Here is a 22,925-nt window from a genome sequence, read left to right as displayed (position 1 = left end):
TACTATAACTATACATATGGGGCAGCTAAAAACTTAATTAAAGATGGAAGTTGTTTCCCAGAAAGACAACTCGCTATGGTATAGATTGGTTCCACTCCAGTATGGTAGGTACATGGTCACAGCCACTGACAACTGTAAAAGAGTAATAAACAGAAGTCAGGATAGAAGGTGTGATGATGCAAAGTACAAACACAAGAAAATGGGGAAACAGATTAGTGATTTCAGCAACAGAAAATAAAATAGACTGCAGGGCATCAGAGTGTGGTACTTTGAAAACAAGGGGCTAAGATCGAAGGAGGGCAAGGTTAAAGAAAAAAAAATGATTTTTAAAGAAAATTATCTTAACACATTTGTAAATATATTTACAGAAGAAATATTTGACTTGGGAGGTCAGAACCATTGTTTGTTTTTAAGCTTGCCCATTGGGTTTTTGGAGAAAGGAAGCAGTCTCTGATCAAACAAAAAATCCAAACCAAAAGATAAGAAGGTCATAAATACATACCAGTCAGTAAAAACTATAAGAAAGACCCAGCTAAGTTAGGGTCTTCACTGTGTAAAACCTTAAACCTCCTGCAGTGGAGGCCCATAGAATACATTCAAATGGCCCCTCTAAGGACATACCAGAGTTTCAGGTAGATGGCTTCTGAATGTACACAACTTCTTACTGTACTTATGCCGTACTGACATTGTCAAAAACAGACTGAAACATGCATGTATACATCTAGTGTGGTTTGGTGTTATTGGCTTGAATATACCCATAAAGACTTAAAGAATAAAATGACATTGGCATAAATAACAGAAACACACATGAACTATTTACAGTATAACAAGCTGATGAAATATGTAAAATAGGAGACAACACATTGCTACTGTAAGTAAATAAAATTAGCATAATAAAGACGTACCCTAAGCAGGGAAACTGTTAGATACCATTCAAGATTTACAGAATAATAGAGTTCTGAAACAAGTAAGAACTAGGAATAAAAACACACACATACAAGGAAACTACTTGAAACAAGAGCCTCCATGAACTGTTCCAATAATTAAAAAAAAAACTTTTAAATGTAGGTATTAGATTACTGGCTCTCAGGAATTTCAATGCCATTAGCCATTATAGGAAACTATTCAAATTAACATGGGTTACTGACAGCCACTGAATAGAAGTATACAGTATGACCGAGGCAAATTGTACTGTCAACAATACTAAATTTTCATTTACAGTAATAGAATTAGTTTGATGTAAAACCTGACACTGCTAAGTAAGATCTCTGTATGCAAGGTTTAATTGATTTCATTTATTATTTAGATCAAGTCAGATATTTCAGGCCAAGACCAAAAGCATGTAGAATATCTGGATTGTTTATTTACAATTATACAATGACCCCCCGATCAATATTCCAAAACGTGCACGCTGACTGGTCAGCGTGCCCGTTGTAAATTAGACTTATACTAATGGAAAAAGTTTTGTTTTTTTTGTGTTTTTGGTAGAAGAACGGAGAACAGAAGAGCTCCACTGCTGTAATCTCGCTATGTTAAATGAGTTTAACATAGTGAGATATCTTAAAAAAAAAAGCAATGGAGATTTTCCTTTCTCCGTTGCTTTTTTTAAAGATATCGCGCTATGTTAAACTCGTTTAACTGCAAGACAGCTTTAAAAAAGGGAATGGAGATCTTCCTTTCTCCGTTGCTTTTTTTAAAGCTATCTCACTATGTTAAACTCTTTTAACATAGCGAGACACATTTAAAAAAGCAATGGAGATCTTCCTTTCTCCGTTGCTTCCACACACAGCTCTGATGCACTGCGTAAGCATACACATGCGCAATACATCAGAACTGCCGCAGAATACTGGATAGCTGCGGAAGGGCAGCAAGGAGGCATTATACAGTGCCTTTATTTAAGAAAAGTAAGTATTTTTTTTCTTAAATAATGTCATTGTATAATCGCAACAACCCATGCCTGGGTGTGGGTAATGCTGGATTTACCCACGGTTGCCTTTGTTTGGCCACTCGGGCTTCACCCTTGTGACCAAACCACACCAACCATGGGTAAATCTAGCATTACCCACACCCAGGCGTGGGTTATTGCTTAACTACTGCATGTCACAGGATAGGCAGAATTTTTTTGTGAGATCTGAGAGTAGATAAGCATTCCTATAAAACAGTAACATTTCTTGAACGTTATAGATCTTAAAGAAATATGCCATTTGCATCACTTGGTAACATTCTGAAGGGAAACATTTTAGTTAGTTCATATGAATAAATGATGGGTTTGTGAGCTTAGTATTAGTAAAAAATAGGAGAGACAATTACAAATAACTACCCCCCAAAAAAACAAAAAAACAAACAAACCATAGGAATCATAGAGAAGAATAAATCCTTTAATAAGCACTTTTGTCCTAGTATACCAGGACTTCTTCAGATAATCACATTTAATTTAAACAACCCTTTAAATATAATAATATAAAAATAGTCATGTGGTAAAAACATCCAATGTAATAGCAAAATACCATAACCAAGACTAATAAAATAATTAAAGTTCCAAATCTTAAACACTAGTCTGGTAAGGATTTAACAATATTGTGTTCTAACACATATTTGCATATATGTGTGCATAATTCAAAATGCAATAAATAAATAAATAAATAAATAATATATATATCTAAATATGTATAAAAATTCAAAATGCCAATGTTAAAACCTAACTTATATATCCATGGATTTTAATGACAAGAATCCATTAAGGTATATGTTGTCATTAAGCCCTGGGGAATGGCATTTAACTTTATCTGTCATTGCAGATTATCATTAAATGGCCGAAAGTGTATGATTAGTTAATGCACTCAAACAAAGCTATGTACTCCCTGTTTAACAAAGGTGATCCACATTTTGTGTTTAAAACCTGACTTTGAAAAAGAATATATAAAATGAACTCTGTCCTAATCTGTAGGGGTAGTATATAGGATGCAATGGATGTGTTAAAATGCAGACATTTATATTTGGAATACAGTATCTGATTTTTATCCACAGATCTATTTCAACCAAAAATGCAAAGTAGAAGCTTTTATTTTAGTGGTAACAATGACGTGTGTTGCAGTCCTAATACCTTAGACCATTATACTCATGAAGGATATGCTATTATGTATTGAAATGTTAACGTTAATATTTTTAAGTCAGGTAGCGAGACCTAAATAAAACGTATCAAGCTAAGGGAATGTCAAGGAAGAGACAGTGAGATGATTTGTTGATACAGTTGTTTGCTAATTGTGCTCTCTTTGTTGTTGTCTTTCTTCCCCCAAAAGGTGCCTATTTATGTTTTAAAATAAGACATCACCAGCATTCATCATATAGCTAAACAAACTGCACCACTTGCTGATAAATAATTTCTGGTGAGCTTCAACATTTTACTTTTTCCCATCTCAGAATGCAGCCCTTTGTCATTGTTGGCCAAAACATGTATTTGTTTATTTATTTATTTATTGTTAACAATATTGCTAACTAGGTAGCTGGACTGTTTCATAGACTTTTTTCTGCCACAAGTAAAACCAGTTGGTAGCAGCAGTTTGGAAAAAACTACCGAGCATTAGACATCATTGTTACATACAATTTCAAGGCACAGTTGAAAGACGTCTTATAAGTGAAATAAATCTTGTGTTACTGGATCAATTACATTAAGTATACATTTGAAAGATGTCTTAAGAATTAATTTTTCTTCTTTATATTCCATTATATATGCATACTCATCAGGTGAGACAACAAATTCCTAAAAATAATGGAGAGGGTCAAACAAACCTACAATCCTTTCCTAGTTCCACAACCATCAAACAAAAAAGCAAACTGCTGATCTTGGATTTCTTTGCCAGTCTGGAAATGTGACTTCAGGCAGGCTGATGATTATTCTGACAGATTATTGTGTAGCTAAGTATGACATGCTCCTCAGTGTCATCTTTCACTGTGTACTTTTAAATGAATTTGAAAATACTAATCCCACGAGGTTCAAAGTCCTGTTTAAATTACTGTTGTTCCCATTTTTCAGTGCTGATTTTGAAACTGGGCTTCCTATTATAGGGAAAACCAAATCCCCTTTCCGTATACAGAAGTATAATCATTTTCTTTTTTATCAAAAGACAAGTGTCAGACATACATTAAGGTATCGCTTCATGCATAGCCCTTTAAGGTGATTTGTTAAAAGCATATCCAGTCATACTTTCCTTTCATGCTGATTTCTATTTTCCATTTACATTACTAGCTTATGAGTTTGTTATAACTATTACTGCGTTTTTGAGCACTTATCCAGGTAATATACATTTTCTTGAATAAGTAAACATTTATATCAAACTATTTTATTAGTTAACGAACATATAGAATAAACATCATACATGTTAGTTATTTGCAGTTCCTACAAAAATCACCTACCCATGCAGTATGGCTTCTCTCCATTCCTGTGTCGCTCACGGTCATAACGATATCCTGTGTAACAAGTACAGAGAACGCGTCCAAAGTTATCGGTACACTGCTGCTCACAAGGAGCTCCAGCACAGACATCATAGTCTGGAATTAAAAAGAAAACAGATATCTCTAAATACTTAGTGCAATCACCAATCAAGATAAGGAAAGGAATACACAGAAACCGATGCCTACCAGGCAGTATGGTTATCATGTATATAGTATAATGAGCACATTCTTACCTTTGTCAGACTGTAATGCATATTACTTTTGTTTGGCTGTATTACAATTTATGTAGTATGTAGAACACAATGACTATGTTCCAAATTCAGGAAAAAGGCAACTTTGATGGTTCTAACAACATTTTGTTAAGCACCTTTCAGTGCTGTTAAGTAATCAGCTCATGCTGGTGCAAAATTTCAGCCACCACTGAACAGAATGCAAAGTGTCTTCCCAACTTTAAGAACTATTACACACTTCATTGTTTCACACACACACACATACACACACACACACACACACACACACACACACACACACACACACACACACACACACACACACACACACACCAAGTGGCAGTGTGAAGTTTCTAACAGCTTTTAAAGCCATTTGTTCATTAGATAGACACCACTTCTGCCCACAGTCTCTGTGGATATTGTAAGTGCTTAATAACTTTCTAAGCTGTAAATCACTTTGGAGTCTTGCAGTCTTTTTTTTCTATAACTTAAGTGTTATATGACTTTCCAAGCTGTAAATCACTTTGCACTCCTAGAGTTCTTTTCTATAACTTGTAGTACATGGAACAGGTAAAGAGCCACACATTACAAAGAATTATGATAATGTCTCTCTGATCATAACCAACTTATCATGTGTTCTCAACATGGATGTCAAGATTTGCTTCCTGAAGTTCACTGTACTCCACTCTCAAGGTGAATTTTTTGGCAGACGTCTCAAACACAAAATATGTTGATAAAGGTCAGACCCCACTTATAATCCTCTATAGTGGTAGTCACCCATTGTTATATCTGTAGTACAAAGCAAAGCACTAAACAGTTACTTATACAGTGTATATATATATATATATATATATATATATATATATATATATATGTATATATATATATATATATATATATATATATATATATATGTATATATATATATATATATATATATATATATATATATATATATATTTATATATGAGATGACAACATGTTATGGTGTATAAACCTTTCAACTCTTTTGTAACATCAGCTGACAATATGTGATTTCTGCCTTCTAATATTAGTAGGTCCTCCTATACTTATCATTTGTACTTTTAAAGGGTTATGCTGGCTTCATTATTTAATAAGTGCAATAATCAACAGTTGCCAGTTCAGGCCATCTTAATTAACTTTTTACTCTTCATTTTGAAGGATTTCTTATGAATTTTGCAATCAGGGTTTATTTTAGTTTGGCTTAGGCATGACATCTCGTTACTTGAATGAAAGAATAATACCTTTAGTATTATAGGCAATAATGGAATTAATCAATTCTTAAAGAAAATGTGTACAGAAAGGTAAAAAGTAAGGCAATATGATCATGTACCTATTTTAAGTCATTTTTCCAAACCCAAAGTCCAATATACTATATACAAGGGTACAGCTAGACATACACCATGTATACCAAAGCATATTCATTTTAAAAATCATGCAAATCAGTTGTTTATTTACTTTTTTTCTATAAATAACTGAGTCCTGTGTTACCTTAGCATACAGCACCAGTGCTGTACTGATGTTATATTAGGTGCTGAGATAATGAGACAACTCAGTTCTGACCCAAGGCACATTTTCAATGATTTTTAATGCTATAAACCTATCAGCTCAGCTTTTCTTTTCTTTTTAAACTATTTCATAGAATTAGCTAAAGCCTTTACCTAGAAGTTAAAAAAAGCCCAAATAGGTTTGTAAGCAGGCCTGCATTGCCAACTTCCAGCACTGCAGTCCTTCTTGCAGGTATGACTGTGCAGGAGTAAGTAATTCACGTTGGACACATTGCTTGTTACTGTATGTCCCACTACCACAAATGACTGAGACTCAGCACGCAGGGTGGCTGCACTAGACTGAGCTGGGTGCAGGATCACAGCAGTTCCTACCAAATACAGACGCATTTTATTTCTGCCGTTTTACAAATGTGTTTGAGTGGTGGGGGAAATTTTCCCTATACCACCAGTGTAATCACAGTTAAAGAGTAGTGGGGTGAGGCGGGTCTTTTACTGAATTAAAGTGGTGGTCAAAATTACTTTGTGTAGAATTTTGTGACTTTGACATGAAACTTTTGAGATTGCTGTCACTTGATCAAAGTTAAATGATCAAGGGTTGGGAGAAGGAAAACATGTGCATTATACAGACTGAATAAACTACTATTTATTTGTATCACATTATTTAGCCATTATTCTACCCTTTGTTTATCCCTAAATGTCTGCTATTGCAGTCCAAATATTTCCAAGTTTAACTCATCATCAACATTGAATTTATTCTATTTATATTTGCTTTTCACACTTACAAGCATTCTATTTACATTATGGAGACAGTCATAATGGAGCTTATCCAAAAAGACACAGAGAATCTATTTCTGTCATATGTAAAAAAAAGTACTGGATTGTTAAGAGAAAATTTTGTCTCTTCATTCCTGAACCATTCTTTAAGGAGAAAGTAACGGCAGTATTATGACAGTGTATACGGTTTCTCTTCACCTTGCTAAGGCATTAGAAACTGTTCCACTTAAGGGAATAATTAACAAGTTAAAAGTATTAAATGGTAATGCTTTCATAATTTAAGCAATAAGACATCAGCTGATGCTAGGGGGTTGACAGTTTATCCTCACATGGGTTACCATTCAGAACACACATTTGGTGTACTAGCACTGGCCTCACCATTAATGTCCATAAATGTATTCTTGTGAGATTTGGTAAAAAGGTCAGAAGTATGATAACAAAACAAATGGCGGTGATCAAGTTTGAGGCAGAAAAGGATGCAAGGACATGTCTAGTAACAGTTACTTAAAATTTGAGATTATTAATCATAAGGGGTAAGCTATCAGATCGAGTAGACTAGCAAAGGATGAGCCTACTAACAGTACAGGAAGTGTTTATTTGTATTGCAGGGTTATTGCAAATGGGTATTCTGAAAATATGGTTTCAAACAACATACAGCTAGTTAACACCTCTACTGGTGACCGAGCTTAAATCTCTTGACGACCAAATTGGCCAAGAGAGGAACCCACTCTAAAGTCAGTCATCTCTGTGGTTGACATTGTGTACAAGCTCCACAGCTGAAGCTTGACAGATGGGGCCAGCCAGTTGTGTGAGTCAGTAAGTTACATTAGGGGACACTCCAGCAAGCCATTGCAAGTATCATCAGCTGCTTGATCCAGGAGGCCTACCCCTGTCCAAGCCACCCTCAGATGAGGCGCTTTGGCCTTCACCGCAACCCCAAGAAAGAGCAACAGAGGTCATGAGAGAGCCCTCTGTCAACTTTCTCACAGTGAACTTTATCACAATGCAGAGGCAGTCCTCAAGAAACTTAAATATCCAAGTCTAGCCCAGTGGCTTGTACATTTTGTGATGAATGCCACGTCACCTCTGCCTGTACCCCATTTAAGACTACAGACAAAGAAAATAAAAGAAAGCAATGAAAACAGAGAGTAACAGTGTGAGCGAGAGACAGAGAACTACTACTGATTAGTTTGGTGGTGTACAGTGTATTAAAGTATTACTGACAGCAGTATACTATTCCTACCCCACCAGCTGGGGAGTCTGTCCCCCTTCTTCTGTAAGGCAGTCCTATTTTTCTCTATTGTTAGATTTTATTAATATTAGTCTGAAATTAATTATGTTGTAAATATGCTGAAAGAAAAGGCTTGCTTAAATGCAGAAACAGAGTTTAGTAATATGTGATCAGCAGTCATACTAAATGAGTGGCTTGGAAAAGGAATCTGCTGAATGGACATTTTTCCCTTACAGACTTAAAAACCGGATGTATGCAAGAGCAAAAATACAAAATCTGCTTTTAAAGAATGGACATTTTTCCCTTACAGACTTAAAAACAGGATGTATGCAAGAGCAAAAATACAAAATCTGCTTTTAAAGAATGGACATTTTTCCCTTACAGACTTAAAAACAGGATGTATGCAAGAGCAAAAATGCAAAATCTGCTTTTAAAGAACACTGACATGTTTTTCTGCATATAAAAAATGGACACAATATGTTTCCTAAAATAACAGGATGGACACAATATGTTTCCTAAAACAACAGGATATGTTTATGACACTGTGACAATGTGTTTTCTCAAAAATATGTTTTTCTGCATGGAAAACAGGATATGGCACAAGAACAGATGTTCTTATACACAGATCCAAATAGAATACAGAACAATGTGTTTCCTCAAAATATGTTTTTCTACATGGACATCAGGACACTGTTACAGGATATTCACACTGTCAGAAAAGCTGGTCTCTTACAAGACATTGTTAAACAAGGAAGCTTAGTATTGTTTCTACAGGATAAGCAATTCTCCAAAATAGAATACCAAGAGGACTAAAACTGTATATAAAGAGCTGTATAAATCCAGTTATGTTAGAGGTATGGTAGGGACTCATTTGTCCTAAGGTAAATGTTATATCTCTCACATCATCTGTACTATATGAGAAGTAAAGTTGGAACAGTACTTTTAAGCTGCAACATTGTTCCGTTTGGTTTATTATAAAAAGTTATTTGTTACTGCTCTCTAAAGTTGATGCTGCAAAGTATATTCTCGCATCAGTGTATATTCTGCAAGTTTCTGTATGCAACAGACTGTGAATGCAAATATAACCAGACTTTGAATTTTAGCAGAATCCAGTCAGCAAGACTGAGTGTCTTAAGAACACTTCAAATCCATCACACCAAGCAGTAAGCAGCTCCATGTAATTTTTTCATCTATTTATGGCTGCAGACTCTTCAGTGATGGTGTGGATTGTGACATAGAACATCATCTATATTGTCCCCTCAAGGGGGACACTAACACTTGCTGATCAGCCATGGCAGATGCTACTATTAACATCTTTGGAAAAGTGCAATCACAGAGGAAGAATATCTCACCCTTGCATCACAAACTTCAGAAAATACAATAGGATAAGCAGTGTCCACAAAACCAAGGTTCTTCAAGAAATAAATCCAAATCAGCCAGTCTACACCACAGAAAACAAATTTATTTAGCGCTTTCGTCTTGGTTAATACCAAGACTTCATCAGAATAAAAAAACACACCAAGCAAGAGCTTAAATATACTTGATCAGTTAACCACTTAATCAATTAAATAATTAGAAAAAAGTATGTTCTTTTAAAAAGACAAACCTCATTTTATACAATAAATTCATCTGGTCAAAGCCCTATACTTTAAAACAGGGGCTATAGACAAGGTTTCATTAAGACCAGGTTCAAGGAATGAACAAAGTAAAAATTACTATTTTAATTCACATAATTCTATATCCAATTCCCACCAGCCCCTCTTGAAGATCTATGTACAACTTCTAAAATACCAAATCTGAACTTTTTAAAATCTACACATTCCAATGAGTGTCTAAACAAAGCATTTTTGTTATTTTTATGTAGGATTGCATAAACATGTTCATAAATACATTTACAAAGTTGTCTCTCTGTTTTCCCTACATAAAATGTTTACATGAATCACACACAGCTAAGTAAACTAAATATTTTGTTGTACAATTCCCTGGTTTAAAAAACACCAGGTGAGCCCTATTTGGTAAACAGATTATTTTTTCATCCAAAATATATTTGCAGTATGAGCAACAACCACATTTATTAGTTCCTTTCTCAAATGGATTATGTAAAATGATGTTACGCTCAAACAAATATTTCAGTTTCTTACCCATTTTGTTCACAAATTTCGGCTCTTCCCCAAAAATTTTAAATAAATCAGGGTTACTCCTAAAAATAGTCCAGTATTTTAGCATTATAGCTTTAACTTCTTTGGAACCTTCACCAAATGGAAGCACCATACTACTTGAATCTGGTCTTAATGAAACCTTGTCTATAGCCCCTGTTTTAAAGTATAGGGCTTTGACCAGATGAATTTATTGTATAAAATGAGGTCTGTCTTTTTAAAAGAACATACTTTTTTCTAATTATTTAATTGATTAAGTGGTTAACTGATCAAGTATATTTAAGCTCTTGCTTGGTATGTTTTTTATTCGGATGAAGTCTTGGTATTAACCAAGATGAAAGCTCTAAATAAGTTTGTTTTCAGTGGTGTAGACTGGCTGATTTGGATTTATTTCTTGAAGAACCTTGGTTTTGTGGACACTGCTTATCCCGTTGTATTTTCTGATCTTTGGAAAAGTGATATTCTGGTACACCAGAAAATTATGGTGCTCACAATAGCACCATTGTGCTAATTTTTCATGTTTCTGAATCACTCCACCATGTTTGATTTTGGTACTTGTATTATGTTAACATTCATTAGCATGTCATTACGTGGTCATTTGCTTGTGATGCATACTGCACTATTTTTCCTCTAAAGTAGTTAAGTGCATCTCTGAATCAGTCTCTCCATGTGTGCCATTATTCATCATTTCATGTAATTTGTTCATAGGTTCATAGGTGTGTACTAGGCTAATGGCTCTGGAGCCTTTACAAGCCTAGCCTATAGAAGTGTCCTGGCATCATGCTGCTTGACGTTAGTTCCCAGTGCCTCTATCAAGTAGAACCACTGGCGTGATCCCCGGGGTGAACTTTCTATTTCCCATCCATTCATCAAGATTTCTCTTGAAGAGGGACAGTGAGGTACTCTGCTTGACATGTATGGGAAATCTATTCTAGAGCATGGGCAGTCTCTGGGTTATGAACCTGTCCCTCCAGCATGTTCTGTTGATTGTGGTAATGAGGTTGAGGTCTCTGAAACATGTGGTTTGGAGGGACTGGGATTTCTTTAGATGTAGCATTTCAAACAGAGCTAGGTCACACATGACTTTGTAAGTCAAGCAGAGATCATCTCTTAGTAGATGATATGAGACAGAGAATAGTTGAAGTTTTTTGAGTCTGTCCATGTAGGATATGTGTTTAAACCCTAGGATCCTCTTCCTGAGGTACTTTTGTGGCCTTTCCAGCTGTTGCATGTGTCTAGTGAGGCACATGCCAAATGGGGCATTATACTCGATGACTGGTCTAATGAGGGAAGAGTAGAGAGAGATGATGACCTCTTTCTTCCTGGATGCAAAACCCTTGGTAATGAGATGTGCCACATAGAAGGACTTTCTGACCACAGTGGCAATGTGGTAGCCAAAGAAAAGGTTGCTGTCAACCTGTGTTCCCAGATCTCTTATAATGCCTTCAGTGTTCAGTGAGCTCCCATTGATGTGATAATTAGTGGGAACTGAGTTTTTCCCAAAGGGGATGATGATGCATTTTTTGGCATTAAGCTTAAGGCCATGGTTTCGACACCAGTCATTGGTCTCACTGAGGCCTTTCTGTAGGATGTCTAAATCACTTGGGGAGTTAATAATGACTCCCAGCTTGCAGTCGTCTATGAACTTGGTCAGCCAGAGTCCCTCCTTGTTGGCCTGGATTTCTGAGAAGTAGATGCCAAACAGGAGAGGACCCAGGACAAATCCCTGAGGGACTACACTTGTGACTGGTCGGCAGTCTGACTTGGAATCCACTACTACTTTCACACTGTGGGTTCTGTCTGTGAGCCAATTTACAACCTATCTAGTGATATAAGGGTTGCTGCCTAGTTTGGCGAGTTTATCAATAATTCCTTAGTGGGCAATGGTATCAAAGGCCTTGGCCAGATCAAGGTAGACTGTATTAACTGCCTTGCCCTCATCCACAGCTCTGGCGACTAACACAACAAAGTCAACCAGGTTCAGCAGGCATGATCTACCTTTCACAAAGCCAAATTGCATCAGATCTAGAGTTTGGAGATTCCCTATATCCCTGTTAATTACGTCCATGATGATGCGCTCCATAGTCTTACATATCAGACTCATCAGGCTAATGGGGCAAACATTCCCAGGGTCTGTAGTTGCTCCTCCTTTATGGCGAGGGATGACTGTAGCAGTGCGCCATTTGGTAGGGACAAAGCCTGAGGTGAGGCTGTGATTGAACAGGGCACACAGATGTGGTGCCAGTTCACTTTGTAGTATGTGCTATATACCTGCAGAGGTGTTGTTTGTAGAAACTGTTTGTTTCTGAATACCTGTTCATTGTTAAATTTTCTTCTGTGATGGTGTGATTATAAGTCCCGGGCATGTTCATTGGCCTTCCAGCAGTGCATAGAATGCACATGGTAAACACTCTAGTACAGGCATTGCTAATAAGTAGGAATAGTATGCAGACATGAAGTATGCTGTGCAAATAAACTGCAGGTTCCTCAGTAAACAGTAGCATACATGCAGACTGCCACAATGTGCACTTGCACACACACACACACACACACACACACACACACACACACACACACACACACAGTAGATATGCACTATGCAGCTAATATACTTAGTCAAATCTGCACACATTATAATAACAGCAGTAGTATGTTTTGAATTGACACTGGCTTTAGACATCATGAACCAGACCACTGTCCCAACACTACTGCAGGTATATAGCACATACTAAGTGGTCCACAGCTGGATAATTAGTAATGACTGCCATATGGAGCCAATAGCATGCCCGTTATGTGGCGATATAACAGGTATGCCCATTACATAGATATATAACAGGCATGCCCGTTACATGGAGATATAACAGACATGCCCATTATGTGGAGATATAACAGGCATGTACATTATGTGCCGATATAACAGGCATGCCCATTATGAAGAGATATAAGAGGCACGCCCATTATCTGGTGATATAACAGGCAGGCCCGTTATGTGGAGATACAACAGGCATGGCCATTATGCAGAGACGTAGTGTATTAAGATCCATGAATGTGCAAAGAAACAGAGACACTGGACAGACAAATCAAGAAATACAGTTTAATCTACAGAAGACATCTTACATGTCTTGTTTCAGTTTTTTGGGTTCATATGCAGTTGTCATTTAGACAGAAATATTTCTTGCTAGAAGAAGGTCATGGCTGTTTGACAGACATGTCAACTGTTCATACCTTATACAATACTCTATATGTGTATTATTTGCATTTTCACCTCACATTTCATTATTTTGTAACAGACTCTACCAGTGAGAAAGGCTGGTCACAATGCCTGTCAGTGATGATGATCATAATTCTCAGCTGTCCCTGACTTTGGAAAATGTCCTTGATTTTGCCTCATATTTTTGCCCTGTCCTTTGTGACATATTTTATTTTCTGGTAAGTCACTGAGAATTGTAGTCAGTCAACAATGCCAGACATTAGTTTCATCCTTTTTCACCCTCTTATTCTTTACAAAATGCATTTTGATGTAAAACAAGCTCTGTTTACTTTATAAGTGAATTAAAGTAATATTTAAAAATTGCCCCCAGTTTTAGCATTTTTGTACCCATCATTTTGTCCTTGTCCCTGATTCTTGCATAAAGAATATGAGAACAATGATGACAATGACATTGCCATATGTGAGCACTTTGGGGGGGGGGTGTGGCCTAAGGTGACTGTCAGCTGTTTGAGGGCATAATGGTCCCAAGACATGGTTGATCTAGTTGGTCAGGCATGCCATGACACTGCCATGGTATGGCTCCTGACAGAAGCTGACCATCTTCTCCTTGGGACAGATTGCTAGGAACATGAGGATTAGTTGCAGGGCCCCACCATGCAACCATTGGCTGAGATACATTGAATAGTACAAAACCTGGCTAGTTGTGCTAAATTGTTGACAACACTTTCTGTCAGCTTGTGACATGTGTTTGTCTGCAGTATATTTCGCTTGGATAATGTGCGTTCATATTCAGCTCAGCATTTCACAGGCCTCTTAACAGAGTGGCATGCAAAGATGATGTGTTCACTCTACTAGCACTGTGATTAGTTACAGCATCATTGACTACTTGGCTAATTACTCAGTTGCAGCATTACCAGGTACATGGCTACACTGATGACATGCCAGATATTTTGTAGAAAAATTAAGTTCAGGCATCTTCCCCTGTCACTCCCCATCCTGTCTCCAAGACAAATTATCTAATTTGATCACCTGACAATGTGCTAAGGTGTCTCATTTCAATTTTGTATACTATTTCACAGACCCACATCTATTCAGACTCAGCCTCTCAAATGGCTTTATGTCAGAGGTATGGAGACAAGTGCTGGTCACCCCCTTCATGAAGGTGGCTCTACCACTGATCCCAGTAGCTACAGCTCAGTCACAATGGAATGTATCATTATTGATCTTTTAAAGATATTGACAGCCTAAAATCCCCCAAAACAAACTATTTTGGGTTTGTGAACAGTATAGACCCTACCTACATAACCCAATGAACATCTTTCAAAAAGTCACTAAAGCCTTGGATAAAGGCAAAACAGTAGATACATCATATGTTGATCTGACTAAGGCCTTTAATAATATCACTCACTCAGGCATTATAGACCAGCTAATCAAACTAATGTAAACCTGCATGTAACCTACTAGAGAACTAATTGGTCAGGTCAAGCTTGTGTGCACTCTCTCCAACAAAAGACACATTGTCTTATATTCATAGATTGTTATTAGGCTAACAACCCGAGGGGGGAGGGGCGCTTTCTAAGCTTAGCCATGCTTTCCTGAAAGCATAATGATATCCTGTATCCAAATAAGACATTGAGAGCCAGGAATTTATAAGCTGCCTCTGTCCATAAGGGACATGGGAGCTAGGCCCGATGTAAATTTCCATTTCCCCATCCACTGGTTTAGGTAGCACTTAAACTGGGTGCACATATCTGTCTCTCCAGCATGTTCTGTTTAAGTCACAAACAAAATTCAGGACCCTAGACCTTGTATTTCAGTACTGTTTGACTTACAAATATGTAGGAAGTTCATACGTATGGGGATTGCAGATGCCTTGTCAATCAGGCATAGATAACCCATCAGCAATCTATAGGAGACTGAGTAGATAGAAAGGGGTGTAATGTGCTCTGCACAAGCCAGGTTTGTTACACCTTGTATCCTTTTTGTAAATAATCTCTATATGTTCACTCTTGTTGCTGCATATGCCTGGTCAGGTACATACCAAAAGGAGCATTGTACTCTATGATGGGTCTGATAAGGTTGGAGTACAGTGGGATAATGACTTGTTTGGACCTAGATGTCATCCCCTTACTTATGAGTTGTGCAACATAAAAAGATTTCCTCACCACTGCGGCCATGAGGTGGTCAAATGTAATGCTGCTGTCTGTCTATGTACCCAGATCCCTGACCACTGGGTTGACTCTTAGGGGTGTATTACCAACATGGTTATTAGCTAGGATGGTTGGCTTCCCAAATGGTACAATTATGCTTTTCTTAACACTGAGTTTAAGATCATGGGTTTGGCACTATTTGTTAGTCAGAAACAGATCTTCTTGAAAAAGGCTAATTTCTGCAGGGGAGTTTATGCTAAACCCCAGCTTGCAATCATCTGCAAAATTTGTCAGCCATAAGTGGTCAGCATTTTCTTCTATTTCAGAGAAATAGATGCCAAAAAGGAGAGTGGGGTTCCAAAGGGATCTGTGCTATGGCTGCAGCTATTTGGCATTTATTTCTCTGATGTCAAGTCTGACATCAAATGTCTCAGGATGACCACATCTGCAGATGTCTGGATACTTTGAGCTATCATGAATTCTCCCGAAGACTCCCAAATCTCTCAGGGGGTTCTATCACATAAGAACGCATGGTGACAAAACCACTGCCTAAGGATAAATAGAAAAAAAAGAGTAGTATATGCCAGTTGATAAACCCATGTACCCTAGTACCTTCCACAGTGTAGGTCCTCTCAAAACTGAGCTAATTATTAAATACTTTGTTGAGAGTGAGTTCTCCTTTAACTATCACATTTCAATGATAATTAGAAAGTCCTTCTACTTAGCAGATTGCCAAGATTTAGGGATGTTATCATCCCAGTCTAGTGTTGTCTTAGTAGGCCCATAAAGGAATATAATGCACCTTTTGACATGTGCCTAACCCTGTTAGCATTTAATAAGTACTTTTGTCTTAACTTGCTGATATATAGATGCTAGCTGTTTATAAATATATAATTCTTTAATATATTTTGCTTATCAAAGCTCAACTTCCTAAAACAAACCTACTACACATAAAAAGACCTCTGGATAGGATGTTGTCAAAAAATATGTAAAGGAATATTTCTAAGCAACTCATTCCTTGATGTGGTGAGAGCCTTACCCCATGCCACCACACCTCTGAGCTCTCACCAGCTCAATGAAAAAGTCATATACACAGATTTCTCTTTTCTTTGAAATAGTTTGACTTCAATGACAATATTTCTTAGAAATAAAAAGGTACAAACAGAGGTGCAGGGATATTTATTCCCTTTCAAAAAAAAAAAAACATTGAATTTACTTACTGTATTGTCCTTTTTACTATTGCCTCAGTTTATACTCTGGATGCATAAGTGCTATGGAGCTCAGGTTTTAGTTAAAAAAAAAATCCTTGTTATAAACTGAAGCAAACTGATTGCTACAAATGTAGCAAACAGTTGCTACAGTTTATACCCAGCCTGCAAGGTCCACTACAGCACTCAGGTACTGTATCAAACTGCTTTTTGCAATGCATCCTGTAGTTTTATTTAACATTTGTTTACCAGGAAAGTCTAACTGGGACAGAGCACATTTTCAGCAGAGGCTAAAGGCAAAATACTCCAGACACACATCTTTGGAATGTGGGAAGAAACTAGAGCACCCAGATGAAACCCACATGAACACAGGGCAGACATGAAAATGCTGCACAGAAGGCACCCCAGCCAAGAATCAAACCAGAGAACCTCTTGCTGTGAGGCAACAATGCTAACCATTGCACTACCTCTAGTGCTGCTATACTTTAGGCCACACATGGAGCTCTACAGCACTCAGATTTGACCACAAATGCAATACTGGCTATTAAAAGCAAGTATTGCATTAAAGAAAGATCAGGATCTGCTGATCACACCTCCAACATTTTTCACCCAGAGGAGTTGCCACTCTTCCCCCACCCTATCTGCTCTACTGACTCTATCACATGATCTTTAGTCATGTGACCTACTCTGCACGTATCTAAGAAAGACAGTAAGTAGCAAACTAGACTATAAAGTCTATTACAATTTTCTAGATGAAAAATGCTTAATCTTGTTTATTAAAGTATTTATTGTGTGAATTGCTGCCATGGTACAATGTTTTTATCAAATGAATGGTTAATAATACGCAGATACCTGCAACCATTAGCAATATCCAACTTCCTAAAAAAATCTGACTGTACACAGCTACATAAGAAGTGTTTATAAATGCTTCACTTGCACAGCAGTAATGGCACAGAAGGATGTAAAAGGAGCATTTACAGCCTGTCATTTTTTAAGACCTCAAGGACATGGTTGAATCATTCATTTCACACGCAGTGCTCTGTCAGAGCAAAGAATTAAGCTGTATTCTATCCTCTGGAGGAGTTCTGGTTTATGCAGTCAAGGCATAGTCTTTATTCTGTGACCTCCTGCATAGCTGAGAAAATAAAATCACTAAAATAGAACTGGCTAGTGATGAAAGACTCAGTATCTGTTAAATTGTTCACATTATGTTTACTTCTATGATGACTAACAACTTTAACCCTTTGTACAGAGACTCATTGTCTTCTGTGAGACTCAACATTAAAGAGGTTCATACCACAATTTGTCCAATGCAGTCTTCAACGGCTACTGACGTTCCTAAAAGTCTAAAAAATGTAATTAGTTGTAACTTGCTTTACATTTAGCATCTGCTCTGTATAACCCATATAGCCCCTTGCAAGAAATCTGGACAAAGCCAGAAATAATGGGGGGGGGGGGGTACAAAGGACTAAAAATATGAATCAGTTTTTTAATTATTGCTCATATAAACCTGGTGTGTGTGTGTGTGTGTGTGTGTGTGTGTGTGTGTGTGTGTGTGTGTGTGTGTGTGCGTGTGTGCGTGTGTGTGTGTGTGTGTGTGTGTGTGTGTGTGTGTGTGTGTGTGTGTGTGTGTGTGTGCATTGCAAAAAAAATGTTAAGCATTTTTTGAAAGTAGTAAGCTCCCTTCACCCCAACAGCCCCGCTAATTAAATATACCAACTCTGAGATTGTACTACAGTGGAAAAAGTGCAAATTCCCCGATCCTTACTGTACTGTGATCTTGCACAGAAAAAAGTTACAAATATTTATCTAGGAAAAGGATCATCATTGTCGGTAAGGATATAGGGCAGTACCTGTAATCTCTTAATTTACAGAACCAGAGATATATGTATAATTAGTGTGCACTCTCAGTTTAAAGCAAGTCGAGGATGTTCTTAAATATAACATTTGTTATGGCACTTATCGTTTTCGAATAAGCTACTATCAAATTAAATCAAATTAATATTTATCAAGATTTCTCTTTCCAGAGGTGAGGCTTAACCCTTCATTGTCTAGCATCTTATCTTGTATATTCCAAATTTCAGAAAAAGTAGATTATTATTATTATTATTACTGTTAAATATACTATATATTTTAACTAGATTATAAATTAAAACTTTTAACTGATCCACATCCAGATGATGAAAAATAACTTTGAAAAGCTCACTGTACTTACATTCCAGATCTTATCAATGAATAAATGACTCCAGACTGCAAGCCACATGGTACTTTGAAGTAGACAGTACCTAAAGCATAGATTTATATTTGCTATGTCTTTTGTACACAGCTTCTACATAATGCAGCATTACACATACACACACACAAAAAAAAAATAATAATAAAAATAAAGACACTGTGGTCTGGAGATACTCACAAGCATGCTGCTCAAGTATACCTCATTATGAGGAATGTATCTCATTTAGGGTCTTAAAAAGTTCACGTTCCTCAAATTCCACATTGGAATGGTCTGGGAATATTTTTAATTGATATCCATGGTAAATAGAACTGAAATATAATTAATTAATTAATTAATTAATTAAAACATCTTTTTACAATTAAAACCAGCATATTTTAATCATCCTATGAGCTTCCTATTTTAAGACGTTAGTAAGCCATTAGTATGTGTTCCACATTTTGCCCATTTGTTCCACATTATGAGAGGCAGTATTCCTCATTTTGGAGATGGAAAGTTGAGAGCTATGCTCACAAGAGATATTTAACTATTCTAACAAACTTTCCAACGCTGTACTTCATTATTTATTTACTTGTTTATTTATTTACTATTTGGAAAGCAGATGGATGAACTGATCCAAATAGTCTTTTCAGACAGGCTTGTTCAAGGCTGGAAGAGGTACAGTGATACACTGCAATTCTGAATACATTGCAATATCTAATGTCGTAGGATCATAGGAGCTTACTAGGCTAATGGCCCCATGGCCCTTACAAGCCTATTCAAGTTCAACCCATGTTCCCAAGGGTGTCTGGTGCAAGCAGACACTAAATTCAATACCTACTGCCCCTGTCCAAGAGGGTCACTAGTGGAACCACCAGGGTGAATTTCTGGTTACCCATCCAATCGTCCAAATTACACTTAAATAGGGCCAATGAGGGGCTTTGTTTAACATGAATAGGAAGCTTGTTCCAAAGGTGGGCAACATCTGTTAGATAAATCTGTCTCTTCAGCAAGTTCTTTTGATGTCACATATCAGGTTAAGGCCCTTTAAGAGAGTAACCTTGTACCATTTGACTTGCAAATGTGCAGCATTTCCATTAAAGCTAGGTCAGAGATTGTTCTATATGCAAGGCACAGGCTTCCTCTGAGCAGTCTGTATGACACAGAGTAAAATGGCAATGATTTCAGTCTGTCCACATAAGACAGAACTTGAAGACCCTGAATTATTTTGTAAGGAACCTTTGTGGTCTTTCCAATTGGTGCAAGTGTTTGGAAAGGAACATACTAAAGGGAGCAGTGTACTCTATTATTGGCCTGATGAAGGAAGAGTACAGGGGGGCTTATAATCTCTTTTTTTCTCGAGGTAATTCCCTTACTTATGAGATGAGCAATACAAAATGCCCTTTGTACCAGTGTGGAGACATGGTGACCAAAGTTAAGGTTCCTGTCAACCTGTGTGACCAGATCTCTCACCACTGACTATGTGCTTAGGGTATTGCTAATGTATCTGGAGTCATACATTAATTGCTGAAATTTGGAATGTGACAAAGTGTCATCTTTCGGCTTTTCCCAGTTAGGGGTCGCCACAGCGGAACTCCCGTTCGCTAATGATTGGCAGTGGATTTTTACAGTGTCGAGTTGCCAGCCTGACAGCCAACCTTCAGAGAAGGCACTGTAATGTGTGACAAAGTGTACACCAAAGTATTGTTTCTCAAAATGCTAATGTGAAGAAAATGAAAAAGTGCTTAATGCAAGAAATGAAGCTAACACCTGTTAAACTATGCAGATTACTTTTTTAAAGTCATCTGTTTTTAATATGTGTTATTACAGATGGTCTGGTTACCCTAATCAATTATATTACTATTTCTAACATTAAATACTAATTGGAAAGGCTTTCAGCAGAATCTGTTAAGGCTTTATTCAAATAACTGTTTCAGTGACTGAAATAATGAATGATTCCCACAATCAATCTAGGAAAATCATTTGAGCAGGCTGAAATTAGGCTTCTATACCAAAACAAATAAGGAAACACATTATGGAGTACATACTTCAGTTTAATCTACTACCATGTGTGACAGAAGTAATGTGCAACAACAAACTTGCTTGAACAAATATGCAAAATTGGCAATCAGGCCAGCAAGTAACTGAACATTTTTAGCTTTATGATTTGTAGCTTCTAGCTTTATCTCAGCCTATCTTTGTTTGCACCATGGAATGTAATATATTTTCTAAAATGGCTTCTGGTATAATAAATATATGTGCCCCGTCTCTGAAGGATGTAAGTTAGGAGTATTTGTCTGTCTTATATTAATTGCTGAGATAAATAAGGAAAGAAAGGAGAAACTATGTTAAATGGATTATAAGCAGATAAATACGCAAAATGTCTTCCAGGTATATTAAGAACAACATGATACTTATTTTAGTAAGACACTCTTGTGCTGTGACTCTTGTGATGTGAATGGCAACTACATCATCTTTCAATGTGCACTTAGTTTGAGCAGGAAACACATTAACATTAGGATGTAGCAGTTTAGCACTGAGAGTTTAAGTTTATGAACCACTAATGAACTTCATCCAGACATTGTGGGTTTGATTCCCACACTTTCTGTTTGCAGCCTATGTGATTCTGAACAAGTCACTTAACCAAACTATATTTCTAGGTCAGAATGATAAGGTGCTCTTGTGTTTATTAAGTGTACCAGGTTAACAAATAAATAAAATACAGGTTTCATTACTAGGGGAGTTCAATATTAAGTAAATTAATTATTTGGGGGCTATCAGTTTCATCACAAGGTTTGCAAAACGTCTTGTGTGCATACAGTGTTTATAGGATATAGTATGTGGTTGCTCAGAAGAATCTGTTTTGAGGGAGAGAATGCAGTTGATCTATTCTTACCACAGGAGGACAGACAATAAATCCATTCTTAAAATATAGTTTCTGCCTTTGTATGGTACTGTACAGAATGATAAGCCATACATGGTACTGACATTACTGAATCAACTCATGATGTAACAGATAACAGCTGACTGCTTTTGCTGGATTATAGCACTGATAAAGCACTAAAATCTATGAAGTGTCCATAGCTTTGAGTTCTGTATGACTTATATAATCAGGAAGATTGTCAGTTTATTTCTGTGTCTCTGTGAATTTTATTTGTGCTATCTTTTGCTTCTGAAAACCTTTGTAGTTGCTATTTATGCCCTTCTAAATTAAGTGCATATGTGAGTGATAACTTCTGTGAGATCTGTTTCATATCAGATCTCACAGAAGTTATTACTCACATACATGAGATCTGTTTCATATCAGAAGATATATATATATATATATATATATATATATATATATATATATATATATATATATATACTGATAAATGCTATTGCACTTTTTCAAACTGTGCCAGAAGAAGTTTCATGTTTTATAAACCTACTTGCTCAATTTACAAACACTTACGTAAATAACTAAATACATATATATTCATAACCAAACTGATTACCAGAGAATGTAGGGGAACAGAATTCTTCTGTGTGTTCTGAGAGGTAGCCCTAAATAAGTGATATGTATTTGGAAGGTTGTTTAATACTGTTATGATATTTATAAACTAGTCAATCTAGCCTTTGTCATTAAATATAATGACTTTATTAGAGAAACAGAATTTGATGAGCAAGCAATACTATAATTATCCTGGAAGGTATGGCTTTGTAAGCTGGCATTTCACCTCAGGCATAGATCACTCTTGCGCATTAATTCTAGGGAATAATATTGCAATCA

General features: G+C 36.7%; 1 protein-coding gene across 1 annotated transcript in view; it reads right to left on the bottom strand.

Annotated features, from left to right (window-relative positions):
* The window catches only part of CCBE1 (collagen and calcium binding EGF domains 1), a 1,498,511-nt gene that overhangs the window by 374,352 nt on the left and 1,101,234 nt on the right, over nt 1-22,925 (bottom strand). The window contains exon 4 of the mRNA XM_044070315.1: nt 4,414-4,548. Coding sequence (XP_043926250.1) covers nt 4,414-4,548 — 135 coding nt within the window. The remainder of the gene's footprint in view (nt 1-4,413; nt 4,549-22,925) is intronic.

This window comes from Protopterus annectens, chromosome 1.part0 (genome assembly GCF_019279795.1).
Source record: "Protopterus annectens isolate FY-2018-M chromosome 1.part0, PAN1.0, whole genome shotgun sequence".
In the NCBI taxonomy this organism is placed as follows: Eukaryota; Metazoa; Chordata; order Ceratodontiformes; family Protopteridae; genus Protopterus; species Protopterus annectens.
The sequence above is the reverse complement of the archived record's forward strand: the minus strand, read 5'-3'. Positions and strand labels throughout refer to the sequence as shown.